The sequence below is a fragment of the Pseudonaja textilis genome, chromosome Z (assembly GCF_049901715.1).
Source record: "Pseudonaja textilis isolate UNSWEBS1 chromosome Z, rPseTex1.2, whole genome shotgun sequence".
NCBI lineage: Eukaryota > Metazoa > Chordata > Lepidosauria > Squamata > Elapidae > Pseudonaja > Pseudonaja textilis.
In genome coordinates, this window is record NC_142008.1 from 92,966,155 (window position 1) to 92,981,202 (window position 15,048).

The 15,048-nt window shown below is 38.7% G+C and overlaps 1 protein-coding gene across 5 annotated transcripts in view; it reads right to left on the bottom strand.

Moving 5' to 3' along the window:
* SMARCE1 (SWI/SNF related BAF chromatin remodeling complex subunit E1) overlaps window positions 1-15,048 on the bottom strand; it is a 47,402-nt gene that overhangs the window by 8,577 nt on the left and 23,777 nt on the right. For all 5 annotated transcript variants that reach the window (XM_026722020.2, XM_087916981.1, XM_026722022.2 and 2 more), the window contains 4 exons: window positions 13,063-13,143; window positions 11,935-12,066; window positions 11,101-11,272; window positions 4,496-4,668 (listed from right to left, as the gene is read on the bottom strand). In XM_026722020.2, the coding sequence (XP_026577805.1) occupies window positions 4,496-4,668; window positions 11,101-11,272; window positions 11,935-12,066; window positions 13,063-13,143 (558 nt within the window). The remainder of the gene's footprint in view (window positions 1-4,495; window positions 4,669-11,100; window positions 11,273-11,934; window positions 12,067-13,062; window positions 13,144-15,048) is intronic.

A 15,048-nucleotide genomic window follows, 5' to 3' on the forward strand; every position in this document is an offset into this window, starting at 1 on the left:
TCTCAAACACACCAACAACAGCCACGCCTCCTACAACTGGCCCCAATCCACTGGGCTCACAACCTCTGGTGATCACAGAAAAAGAAGTGCAAGATCTATTACACAGACAGAAGCCAGGAAAAGCACCAGGGCCAGACAAGATAACTCCTTCTTGCTTAAAAGTCTGTGCTGACCAATTGGCCCCCATGTTCATCCAAATCTTCAATAGATCACTAGAGATGTGCTACGTTCCTTCCTGCTTCAAACGTTCTACTATCATCCCAGTGCCAAAGAAGCTCTCCATCAAGGAACTGGATGACTACAGACCAGTTGTTCTAACATCTGTAGTTATGAAATTCTTTGAAAGGCTTGTGCTGTCCCACCTGAAAACCATCAGGGATCCGCTGTTAGATCCCATGCAGTTTGCATACTGAGCAAATAGATCGACAGAAGATGCTGTTAACATGGCTCTGCATTACATCCTACAACACCTTGAATCTCCAAATACCTATGGAAGGGTCCTCTTTGTAGACTTCAGTTCAGCATTTAATACCATCATTCCAGACACTCTTCTAAGTAAATTACACCAACTAGCGGTATCTGAACACACTTGTAAGCAGATTATAAGCTTCCTAACAGACAGGAAGCAGCAGGTGAAGCTAGGTGGAATCACATCCGATACCTGTACAATCAGCACAGGGCCCCCCCAAGGCTGTGTGCTATCTCCACTTTTCTTCTCCCTATATACCAATGACTGCATCTCAAACGATCCATCTGTTAAAATACTGAAGTTTGCTGATGACACAACAGTGATTGGTCTCATTTGAGACAACAATTCATCTGCATACAGACAGGAGGTTATACAATTTGCCTCGTGGTCTAACCGGAACAATCTGGAACTGAACACACTCAAAACCGTAGAAATGGTGGTAGACTTTAGAAGAAACTCTCCCATACTACCACCTCTTACAATACTAGACAACACAGTATCAACAATAGAGACCTTCAAATTTCTAGGTACTACTAGATCACATGACCTAAAATGGACACCTAACATCAAAAACATCATCAAAAAAGCACAACAAAGAATGTTCTTTCTGCGCCAACTCAGAAAGCTCAAACTGCTCAAGGAGCTGCTGAGACAGTTCTACAGAGGAATTATTGAGTCTATCATCTGCACCTCTATAACTGTCTGGTTTGGTTCTGCAACCCAACAGGATAGACATAGACTTCAGAGGATAATTAGGACTGCAGAAAAAACAATTACTACCAACCTGCCTTCAACTGAGGACCTGTATACTGCACCAGTCAAAAAGAGGGCTGTGAAAGTATTTACAGACCCCTCACATCCCGGACATAAACTGCTTCCCTCAAAATGACCCTTTCCCACAGATTGGATTGGGGGAGGGGGAATGGTTTTGCTTGCAATTAAGCGATCCTACAAATGCGCAAATGAAGCTTCGCTTCCTTCCCTACTGTTTGTGGGTCCAGTTCCTAATAGGCCATGGACCCATACTAGCCCTTAATCTAAGGTACTTAGGTGAGATCTCATTCTTTATCCCTCTCCCAAAGGCAAGTCAGAGAGGTGAGCTCTATGAGCAGAAATATTCATAACCTTAGCACGTGTTTTCAGATATAAGAATTAATTTGGAGGATAATTCAAATCTGATTCATTGACTCATAGAAAAATGTTCTTGCTAATTTGAAAAGAATGGGATAATATGAAAATGTTAATAGTGGGAAAGAGATACAATCCTTCAGGCTGAGAAAGGACGTTGGTACTTACCTGATACGCCTGTTCTCTGTGAACTGTGAAGAGCATCCAGAAGTGGGAGGTGCTTCAGTCTCTTCTGGAAAGGCTGGGCTTAAAACTCCGGGATGCTCCTCTTCCTCCACGGGACACCTCCTCAGCGTCCCCCAGTTTTGCGAAGACTGAGTGCCAAAGTCCGGGACTCATCACCTAATCTAGATCCCTGATTGGAACAGAACCCCACCAGACGGAAAGAAATGGGTGGGGCTGGTTGCTCTTCACAGCTCACAGAGAACGGGCGTATTAGGTAAGTACCAACGCCCTTTCTCCCATGAGCTGTTCAGAGCATCCAGAAGTGGGACATACCAAAGCTTGGCCAGTCCTTAGGGAGGGACTCCGTCTGGATCGAAATCCACTCCTAAACTCTGTGAACCCTCTGCAGGATTCTTCTGCCAAATGAAGCATCCGCTGAGGCATAGACATCAATTTTATAATTTCTGACAAAGGGAGATGGTGAAGCCCAAGTTGCCACTCTGCAAATTTTGCCTATGGAAGCCTGTGTGGCCCATGCTGCTGATGTTACCGCACTCCTTGTTGAGTGGGCTGCAATGCCCTTAGGAAACTGAGATGGACTGGCATTTGTAAGTTTTAGGTGTGGTGGCTCTCAACCATCTACCGATGGTCGTCGACGACACCTTTTGCCCTAAAGTGGAGGACAGGAATAGAACCTCAGATTTTTGAAATGCCGTCGTGTGATCTAGACAGATGCTTAAGGCCCTTCGAACGTCAAGTCAATGCCAGTGATGCTCCAGTCTATGAGATGGTTTCGGACAAAAATTTGGAGGCACCAACTCCTGCGCTCTGTGCAAGGCTGGATTTACTTTAGGAGTGAACGATGGATCCAATCGGAGAATCACTCTGTCCGCATAAAACACGCACAGGTCCTTCCTCATTGACAATGCCGCCAATTCGGAAATCCTCCTTGCTGATGTGATTGCAATTAGGAAGGCCACCTTATAAGTCAGGAATTTAAGACTATTGGTTTTTAAAGGCTGGAACGGGCCAGTTGTAAGTGCGGTTAACACCTTGTTGAGGTCCCAGGTGGGATAGCGGTGAATTACAGGAGGTCGTAAGTTTGCAGCACCCTTAAGAAAGCTGCAGACATGTGGATGGTGTGCTATGGACCAGAGGTCACCCCAGGCTATCACTGAGGCTAAAGCCGCCACCTGTCTGTTTAAAGTATTTGGAGATAGGCCCTTGGTCAACCCCTCCTGTAAAAAGGCCAATAACTCCGAAGAAATGATCCGAAGGCAATTGCAAAGAAATGCCTGTTTAATGACTAGCCTGCTTATCCAACGTCAGCCAGACAAGGGAGAGGTAAACCCAGGGAGAACAAAGTGGGAACGTACTGTCCCGGTCCCCAAAAAGGGAAACCAGTGGGGAATGGTGCCTGTGATTATTAGGCGCGAACTTGAGCCAGTCGTTGAAAAGGGCAGGAAGCAGAATCTCCGTTGCTAATGTCTGAGCTGTCTAATGAGCCGCTGCTGCTGAGGCTCTAACTTGCGAGTTAAATGCTCCTGTCAGACGAAACGGCAAGGCGAAGTGAGCCGCGGCTGCGAGCGCTCCACTATGATTTCAGAGAAGATGATCGGAAAGTTAGATAAGGTAATTGCCTGAGGTGGTAGCCTCAAGCTGCCTGCGGAGTGGCAGGCTCCGCTATTTACAAAGAAACGGTTTTTTGAACTAGCCTAATAGGTAGGCTAATAGAGGGACCAGCCTGAAAAAGCCAAATTAAATGGGGAAGATTTTTAAAAGCTAAAATAACCCAAGAGCAAACCTGAATCAGAAACTGTTCCAGTCAGGGAATGCACAACCTCTTACCATGAAGGCTGAGCTAAAACTGGGGGACACTGAGGAGGTGTTCCGTGGAGGAGGAGGAGCGTCCCGAAGTTTTAAGCCCAGCCTTTCCAGAAGAGACTGAAGCATCTCCCATTTCTGGATGTTCTGAACAGCTCATGGGAGAATAAAGAAAATTCAAAACAAACTATTAATGAACTCCTGCCCGAATTCCCTAGTTATTTTATAGGAAAGAAAATGGTCTCCTGCTTCTTCACCTTGCATATTCTGTTAACTGACATAACCTGTACCAACAAACTGACAGATTGAACTTTTATAAAATATGGGAGGAAATGCTATTGCACACAGATATCTGTTGGATATAATAATCAATTTCATTTGGAAAGTTATTGCTGTTGAATGCATACTAGCTTGAGTTACCTATCCATAAGAATCTGTGGTTTATTGGCTCTCAATTTATACGTCAGTTGTGCTTTACACAATCACAAAGTCTGGTTAAGAAGCAGCAAAAATACTGCTGAAAAAATTAGTTTGTCTCATAATAGTGACTTAGACTAAACATTCTTTCGGTTCTTTCTAAATCTTTGTATAATACCACAGATCAGTTTCAAATCTGGTTTATGTAACTACAACATTTGCAGTAAAGCAAATCTGTAACAGCAAAATCATGAGTTTTCTCAAGTTAAAGGCTTACAGAACTAAAAGCCTCAAAGGTTAGAAGAAATTATAAAAAAAAATCTGAACTTAGTTAAAATGAGTGATGGAGATCTATCCAATGGTCTTGCAGTTATTATCACACAACAGGCAAACTACATTATGAACATTTATGATTCTGGATCCATTGCCCTAAATAAACTTTTCCTAAATCCCATCTCACCTCATCCCACTCAATTGATGTTAATATTTTACCTGATGAACCATTAGTGACTGGACTTGGCGTTTGAGGACTTGCATTCTTGCTGTAGTAACCACAGATCTAACATCAGGGACTACGCTTTCACTCAGGATCTCACTAATTAAGCGGTGGTTTCTCTGGAAACGGGCAGTAGCAGTATGCTTCATAGAAAATCCATCATCATAATCTGAAACAAAATCATGCACAGTGATGACCATTTAATCTGGCATAAACTTTGTTCCTTTATTCCTTTCTATCAATTTAATATCAATCAAAACATTTCAGCTTTTTTTTTCCTGAATTCCTGATGTCTCAAAAGTTGACATATACAAAATAAAAATACATGCAAAATATACACTCACGCAGGCTACTAAATAGTGATTGTAAAATTTAATTTTCCTTACCACAGAATGATTCAGTCCTGCAAAGATAAAATAGTTGGTTTTCATGTAACAGAGAAGTGAATAATAGCTTTGCTAAGATACATCCTGAATGTATGTTACTACATTTCATATACTAAAGGTTTGCAGATATTAATATATTGGCTTGCAGAGTCATCTCTAATTGTATAGAATAGCATAAGTAACATTAGGATTTGGCTGCATTTGTGGCATATTGAAATGTGCTATTTATGTCTAATATATCCACACTATTATCAAGCAATGCAATAATCGCATACAAATGGCCAAGGGTGGATCACCTGGTCTAGATTTCTATATTTTATAAAAAATAACAATATTTGGTCAAAATTTTGATTGAACAAAGATATGGTGAGTAGTGCAGGTCAATACTGTACATGGGTCTATTTGGCATTGACAATAACATATGGAAGATTGCAATTTGATATGTAAGAGAAATACATAGTAAAAAACATGAATTAGAAATGAAACATACAAATGAAACATATGTTAGCTGTCTATACAAACAAAAGAAGTAAGAGATATTAATAGAATGGAATCTGATCCAGTGGGATTGATGCAGAGAAATGAAAGTGTCAATGCAATTTTAGATAGTCCTCGCTTAATGGATGCAATTGGTACAGACAACTCCATCGCTAAACAAAATATGTCACTGTGAATTACTTATGGTATCATTTCACATTTGGTCAATAAATGAGTCACCGAAGATTATTCAGTGAGACATCCTATGACTGCAACTAATGATTTTACTGCTGGCTTCTCTATTGACACTTCGCCAGAAACCAGCTGTGAAGTTGCATACATGTTGATCTCACATGACTGCAGGACTCTGCAATAGCCCTAAACACTTGCTGGTTGTGAAACCCCCAAATTTCAATCACAATTGCTCACTCAGAAAAGGATTAGAATTATATTCAATGAAAAATTGTCAGGAAATAATTACTACTATTCAAACACATATTTTGTGCCATAATGGATGAAAAAAAGCTGCAAAAAAGGGTCTTTGCAATCTGCAAATTTCTAATGTCAGCTTTAATCTATCCAGCAAATTCGTACAAACGGGGATAACTTAGTTGAGACATGGAGGCAAACAATCAAACTTATCTCTCAGGTGCCAAGCATAGACAACAGAGGTTTTGAATTTATATTTGCATTAGCCTTGGCCAGCATGAACCATAGTGAAGACTATGAAAAGGTAGTCCAAAACATATCACATTTAAAAGGGATAGACAGTTACAACTATATTAAGTTTCAAATTCAATCTTTCTTATTCTAAATATCACTATACACGACTGCTTTTTCCATATGGGAATGATAAATGATTTTTAATTAGATGAAATCAATTGCATCCCATATAAGTTTAATTTGGAAGCAAATTGTTCTCTGCTCATTGAAGTCTATTACTGGGTTTGGCCTGGTATAAAAGTTTTAAAAAAGTATAATCCAACCAAAATATATATATATACAGGCTCACAAAGGCTTGGTAAGGAAAACTTTCTTCTATGTGATGCCCAACAGGTTTTTCTCTCTCTTCCATCAGCCCACTTGCTTACTGATAATAACTTGCTATTATCAGTTACAAGGTAGTTTTAAATTAAAGATGATTTACCCCAATATTATAAATTGCAAAAATGAGCACTGGGAAAAATGAACTATATTTTATGTAAAACAAAACGTATTTTGTAAAATATTTACTGTATACAAGTTCCTTATATAATGAATATTTTGATTTGATATTTTAAATAGAAAAAAGGTCAGTCACCATTTTAAAGATGATTGGAGCAGGTTAAAGGAATCACACATAACAAGCTCTCACTCTTCTGTGTCATCATTCCCTATGAAAATATCTACTTAATGAACTTAATTGTGAATTCATAGCCACCCATTTTCTTCCTGTCAAAATCAGAAACATCAAAGAGTCTAGAGTCAAAGAATCTCTCCAAAGTGCTTTTAAAAAAGACAGAATGACGAATATTAGATACAGGATTGGTCTTTTCCAAAACTATTTTTGGAAAAGTGTCTCTGAGCAGCAATCTTGAATTTCTAGTTTATCCCCTCCAAAAAACGAACTCCATATTAAAAAAAAAAAGAACTGAAAAGCTAACTATGCTAAAGGTATTTATATATGGGGCCATTAGATCTGTTAATACACAATATATTTTACTTAAGTTTAACTTTTAAAATGATATCTGAGAGAGCAAATCATATTTATATGCCCTCACAGCCCATCCTAATAATTCCAAGTGAGCATACAATTCAGGGATTCTCTCGCCCAGATACTGGAGTTCTGAATCCTGGCAGCAAGGTTACAGGTTTATAGAATTAAAATACCCATGACCCATATCACAAAATTGGGGCAGGGAGGCTCTTTCTCTAAACAATTTAGAGTTTTCATGCAGGCAATAATGAACTCTTGGTAGCGTCAGAGTATAGTAAATATTCCGCCGATAATAAAAACCTAATAAAAGATACAGGGTGCAACATGTGGGGAAGAACTTTAAGAGAAGATACCGAGCTCCGCTAATTTAGTGCTGAAAGCAAATTGGCCCATTTATAGTAATAATAATAATAAAGCTCAATGGAAGACAGTTGCTGATCATTAATTAAAGATTGGGACAAATTAACATTAAGAGATGAATCTTCCAAGTGAATCACTACTGTTTGTCATTGTACTGATTTCTCTATCAGCAATACAGAACAAGTCAGGCCAAGGCTATCAAATATTAAAAACCAACTGCTAGGCTATTCCTTCTACTTTGCATGGACAATCTGAACCTGTATGGAAAAACACATCTGAAATGGAATCGCTGCTCAACCAAGTCCAAGTATATAGCTAGGATATTCCAGTGGAGTTTGGGCTGACCAGAAGTGCCACTCTTACCATCAACAGGGGGAAACTACAGAAAACTGAAGGAATCAAGATGCCCTCTCAATATCTAGTCTGGATGAAAATGATCACTACAAATATCTGGGCATCCTTCAGGCTGACAACATCAAGCATAATAAAATTAAGAAGGTGGTTAGTGTTTAATACATTAGAAGAGTGAAGATCTTAAAGTCAGTGGATGACATACCATCGAGGCAACTGACATCAAGACAATTCCAGTCATTTAGATACACAGCTGGAATAGTGGACTGGATTCAAGTGGAACTAAAAACCTTGGATAGGAAGACTAGAAAAAAAATTGCAATGAATCACGTCCTTCATCTATGCAGCAATATTGACAGATTCTTCTTACCAAGGAAAATAGACAGATATGGAATGTTGTAAGTACATCAGACAGCTGAAAAAAAAAAGGCATTTAAAGTATATCTGAAGGATAATGAAGAAGATGCACTGGAGCTACTACACTATGAAGACTTACTGAGTACTAGAAAGCAAACCTGCAAGAGAGTCTAAGTGACAATAGAAAAGGGACATGGTTAAGCAAAGTATAACATGGCCAGTACATTTTAAAAAAGGCAAAGAAAATAACAAGAGAAAACAAATGCCACATCTGCAAAGAAGCAAAAGAAATATTGGACTGTCTAATTAGCTGCTGCAAGAAAATCACATAGATTAACTAGAAGAAAAAATCGCATGACAAAATACACAATGATGTATTGGAATATTTGCAAAAATTCCATTTGCCTGAAAGCAAGAAATGACCACAAAATAGACAAAATAATAAAAAATGAAGAAACTAATGTGCTCTGGAGCTTTAGAATTTAACATAATTGAACCGGCAAACATCTGCTACCTAATATCTGAAACTTAAAAACTGTTAATAATAAGACAAAATCTGGATAGTGGATGTTGCAGTACAGCATAAGAGAAGGGAAAGAACTGGAGAAAACAAAGACTTGAAAACAGAAATGGAATGACTTTGGTAAAAGAAGGGAAAGAACAATAGGCACTTTGGGTACAATCCCAAAACAGCTGGTGCATTGAACATCGCTGGCATTGATAAATCACCATCAGTCAATTGCAAATGGCAGCTTTATTTTGACAGACGTATATTTATCTGCAATGGTATCTTTATTAAAAAACAATATTTGCCCACCCAGGTTCTTAGAATAGGTGGACAAAAAATGCTAAATCCTATCTAAACACCTGGCTGATTGCATGACCAACCATAATAACTGTTAAAAACCAGCAGCTTCTGGGAGTCACAAAATAAATACTTGGGGCAGAGATGTACAGCCTTTGAACTTCTGGTAGTGCACAGCACAAGACGGAGTCAATGAGAGACTGGGAAACGTATGGTCATTGTACTACTGAATGACTGTTTATAATATCTTTTATAAGATATGTATGGTTGCTTATTTTTCTGAATCTCCCACGATGAAAACTGATGCTTTAGAAAGGAATATGCCATGGTTATATGATTTAGCATAAAGGTAAATCTGTCTCCCTGATTTTTAACCTCAGCATTGAACTTATTCCAAAATGAGACTGCATTGCATTAAAAAAAATAAAATATTATCCTTGTCTAACAGAAAAGGAAAAGTGGGGCTGAAGAGATTAATATATTTTCAGATGAACAGTTCCCCTCTCAAAAAATAAAAAAATGACAGAAGCAGAAGCTGAAGCTGCTGGATCTATACAAAGTAAACTTTAAAAAGCAATTCTACTCAGATATTCATAGATGACTGATCCAGGATAAATCTTGGTATCTTATTTCAAATATATCTTAAAATGTAAGTGAAGAACTTCCATATTATATTTAGGGCAAGAGCTTTAACTTGGAAGGCTTGCTAGTCAACTGTGAGAACTCAGTGGGTGATTTAGGCAAGCTATACTGTATCAATTTCAACCTTCACCTCAATCTGAAACATGGAAATAAAAAAAACTGATTAAAGTTTCTAACAATTCATCGGACCTTAACTGGCTTGGGCAAAGAATCTAAAGCAGGGGTCCCCAACCACCGGGCCCCGGACCGGTACCGGTCCGTGGAACATTTTCTACTGGGCCGCTGGTTTGCTGGGCGTCGCCATCTTGTTTTGATGAGAAAGTGCTTCTGGTGAGCGGCGTTGGAAAGCGGCGTTTGCGTCCTGAAGGAATCCTCACGCCTTAGTTTCATCGAAGGGGGGGGGCAGCTTCAAACAAAACTAAGGCGCGAGGATTCTTTCAGCCCCCAAGGCAAGGTGATCCGAGCGACCGTCCCAAAGCCGTCCCAAAGCCCAGTGACAAAGGTACAAAGGAGGAGTTGAAGGTGGCAGGGAGAAGCAGGGGATGGCTAGCTGGCCGGTCGCTCGGCTCGCCTTGCCATGCGTGCTGATGCTGGTACCGGGCCGCGGATCATTTTGTGATGCCAGTACTGGGCTGTGGCACAAAAAAGGTTGGGGGCCACTGATCTAGAGGACTGAAAAAATTAATAATAATAAAAAATACTTAGCATTTCAATTATTTTTCCTTACTTCTTTGAATATTCTGACTTCTTGATCTGATTTTGCTATTTTTATGGTACAATTCAAATCTGTTCTCAAATTCCTATGAAAAAGACTCAAGGTCTTTAAATAAGTGAAGACATTGTTTATTCTCTTGTACAACCCCTTGGGACAATTTTACACATCTCTACTCAATAGGCAACTTCCTTTGTAACTGCAAGTGAAAAACCGAGTTTATTTTTCAGAACTGTTAAATGAACTGTTAAGTCCAGTCTGCAAAAATCAAGATGCTAGAATACATACTTTTCTAAAGTACATTAATTAAATCCAGCTGGGGGCAAATATTCATGCAAGAGAAGATCTTAAATTTTCTACTTTTGATGATAGAACTATGTTAGTTCATGTAAGAACTATTTAGTCTAATGGTCAAGGTACCAGGCTAGAAAGTACTGTGAGTTCTGGTCCTGCCTTAAGCATGAAAGTAGACGACAGTTTTATGAATCTTTGCTAACTTATAATACAGAATTAATAAAGATGGGATAAAAATAAATCTGTTATAGATTGCAAAACAATAATTGATGGAAGTTTAATACCATTGCTTTTGTTTTATGCAGCTTCATCCTATTTATGTGCAGATCCCAAACTAAGAATTGTGATATTTACAGAATTTTTTCCAAATCACAACTGGTTCCCCAGCAAGTTGTTTTAAGAAAAGAATATGAGATTGATTTCTGAATCCTGAAAAATTCTATTGCCAAGTAAAAAGAAGCTACAACTCAAGGATGTCATTCTTTGTGGCCAGCAACACTATTTCTTCCTCTCTTGCTTACCATCTGGATCCTCAGCAGGCTGGATACTCATATAAGGTTCACCTTTCTCCATTCGAGATTGCCTTTGCCGGCTTTCTTCCTCCAGTGCAGCTTCAGCACGGCTTTTGGCATTGATATAGGCAAGGTAAGCAGGTGAGTTATGATAGGCCTTCATTGATTCGTTGTACTCTATCTACAGGTAGGTAGATACAATTTTTAAACAAACAAACAAACATACATATAATACACACACACACACACACACACACACACACACACACCCCAAACCTTATCTCCCATAATCTTACGAATTTCAATCAATTAAGAAATCCTTGCAGTACACAAGGACAACTTCACAAGGACAAGCAAGAGACGTATACCTCAGGGATGTTTACTGATACACAATTGCTCTCTTCTGCAAGGGTCTCACAGCCAGAAGCAGGGTAGGATTGCATTTAAACATTTCAGCAAAGGGAAGTACAGAAGAATATGATGTTGGGAGGAACTGGAAGAGGGGAGTCTCATTAACTGTGCTTTATTTCCAGGTGCCTTTATGCTCAGATGTTTAGTTGGGGGTAGAGAGGGAGAGTACTTTGACTAAAGCTGGGCTCTTTTCAGGTCATCCATGGTATCGTGATTCTATCATACTCTCCTTAAAATTCTTTAGTGGATCTGACCATGCACAGCAAAAATTGATTTGAGTTTTCTTTCCTTAATAATGGCCCTGTACGTAAGCCCGTAAGTGACCTCCAGAACCAGTCTTTTTTTTTATTTTACTTTAGCTTTATGTGTGTGAAAGAGAAAGACAGACTTCCAGCGTCATTTGGGAGTGAGAGGGAGATTTCTTCTGTGTACCTTTTCTGCTTCATATTCATTTAAGTATTCTTGCTTCTCTTCATCAGTGAGGTCACGCCACATCCCTCCAATGATCTTCCCAATTTCCCATAACTTCAAGTCAGGGTTGGATGCCTTCACTTGGTCCCAGACCTTAATAAAAAACATCTGTAGTAAAGCTCCAGCTAACTAAATACTTACAAAATAAACACATGTTTTGTTAATATCACTACCACGACTACAGTCCTTTCAGAGAATTATCACCACAAAGCAAGGCTACACTAGATAGTTATTTTGGGCTATGCTATGTCCACTGTTTGATTATTTCTCTGGGGTGGGAAGACAGAGGTATGTTTATCTACTGCCTGGCTTTATTGATAGTTGAATACCATCCTTTTCACAGCATCCTCTCCCTTAAATCCTGAATATGGTTCTTCTCTTTTGTCTTAAGAGAAGCAATGGATTTTAAAGAACCAGAGATAGAAAAGCAGGTAACATCACAGTCCTCCTTTTGACTTAGTTACTCCTTGACACTGGACTGGATCAGGTGCTGTCCATAAGACCTAAGCTCTTTATCAGGAAAAAAAGCCAGTGAATTAAAAACAAGAAAAGGAAAAAGGAGGGTGTGTGACACCACACCCTTATTTCCTTTCTCTAAAGTAAGAGAACAGAATTCCAAAACAAAAACATCTTTTAAAGAGCAAAGTAGATCCTACTGTCACTATTGCAAAGTCCAGTTATGGAGTTGCGCCAATCCTGCTTTGCCACAGAAAGCGGATACTTTTAATATAGAAAATTCTGCCAATAAGGCACCTGATGCATCCTTGATAGCAGAGGAAGCAGTACTATACTTTAAGCTTTTTAAAAAATAGTCAATAAAAAGGGTCTTCATTTCTCCGCAACAGTATGGTGGCTATGTTTCATTCTGTGGAGAATCTTATTTCCCCCCCTCCATTGTGGGTAGATTGCTTTTGCCTTCACTGTGAAAGGAAGAAGCCACTGAGTTCTTAATTTTCCCTTAAGGAAAAAAAAACTTAAGCAAAGCTGTAGTAACAGGTTTGCTTTTGAATTCAAACACATTTTAGAACAACCATGAGATAGGTTAAGATGAGACAGACCTTTAACCAGGACCAAGCATTTTGTACCCACCTTCCTGCTGTACCTCATGTAGGGCATGAGTGGCTTATCTGGAGGCTTTGGGGGTTTAGGGATTGTAATACCCGATGATGCCTAAGGAACAACCAAATAAAACACAGTGGTTATATTATTTCAAACATTTAAGTACTACAAAAGAGGCATTTGCTAATTTAATACATAGATAACAGAGGTCGAAGTTAACTCTCATGAGAGCAAGTATATTTTCATATATGCAGAGTAAAACATGCTGTAAAATTTCTCTTTATACTTTCAATAAATCTATGGATTGACAAAGATTTTGTATTAAAACAGAATCGGAAGAAGGCAGAGCCTCCTCGCTGGCGGACCGTAGATCGTGACTCTCTGCGGCTATGATCCGTGCTCTTTCGTTGGAGACCCCTGATCATTATGATTAGGGGCTGAAGCTGCCTTGGAGGGGTGCGGAGTAAGGGGAAGCCACAAGCCAGGTTGAGGGGAGCCGCATCTTCTCCTCCTGGGCTTGGTCTCCCCCCCCCCCCAAGATGACTGCAGTGGTAGTTTAAAATGGCCACCCCGAAGAGGAGGACCCAGCTGGATTAAGCTTTGTGCAGGAGGGAAGAAAGAGGTGGATAATATCTGAACCGGGACAACTGGGCAATACAACGAAACAAAAGTACCCTGGGATTAAGGTAACGTAGAATTGTTAAGAAAAGAAAAGTGAGCGGCAAAATTAGAAAGGAACAGGAAAAAAAAAATAAGAAAATATTTTTGACAGCTAAGCGGGGCTTTGAACCAGGAAAGGAAGAAGCTGGAACTAAAGATTTAACTAAATTGGACTAATATATTTTGGCAATAAACAGGAATAAAATAAAGCTGGACTTAAGATTGTCAAATAATAATAATAATAAAGTTTACAAATTGGAGACTGGACTGTGCTGTAATATTGAGGTTCAAAAAACCCTAAACAAAAAAAATAGGGGAAAAAGGTGAAGACTTTGTATAATGAAGAATGCCACCTTTTGACAAAAACTTGAGCTCAAACAAAAGGGAAAGCATCTTGTTTCTGAATGAACTTGTGTGGATATAACATTAAAGAAATATTGAAACAAAGTAAGAATCTGAGAAACTGAAAGCAGAACCAGAATAAAGAAAAAAGCAAGGAAAGACTGACTGTGGGATTGATTGATGTTTTTGGTATAGACCCTCGGCTGGAATAATTGAGAACTTTAGAAAATTGAAAGAAGGAAAGTAAAAGTGTTTTTTTTTTTTGTGGACTTTAACAATCATAAAATATAAGAGTGTGTAATGATATCTCTTCGGGAATTAAAAATGGAACTTAAAAATATGAGAGAATTACTACAGGAAAGAGGCAAATCACTTTGTTCTGTGTTAGAAAAAATGGAAATGGTGATTGAAGAACAAGAAGAAAGAGCTTCAGAGGAGGAACAGTCGACTCAAGGAGAAGACATTTTAAATAGACAATTAACACAAAGAACACTACAAAGAAGTGGGGAAAGAAGGAAGGTTAAAAAGTTGAGATTTAAGAAGGCAATCAAAAGGGGGGAATACCCGTGAAGTTGGGAAAGGCAGAAATTCCCAGCAGAAAAGGGTAAAGGAAGATATTAAGAAAGAGAGGGATATAAACTGGAATGAGAAAAGATATGGGGAAAAGAGGGGGAGAAGAAGCAGTAAGAAACAGGTGCATGAAATAAAGAAATACGGAAATAGTAAACATTGAAAATAAATGATTTTTTCAGAGATAATGGTTGATGAATTAAAAAGGGGATTCTGCAGGGTGACAAGGGGTAATAAGAATATTTCTGCAATTAAAATATTTAGAAAATAGGGCAATATAGATACTGATAACTTTTATTAAAAATTAAGGGGGGAAAATATGCTGCGGAATCCAAATGAAAAGATGTAATGATTATTATTGTAACTTCTTAAAAATAATGGTATATTGGGAATCAAGATGACGGAATAAAGGTATATTTTAATCATTGAGGTGTCACACTCAAA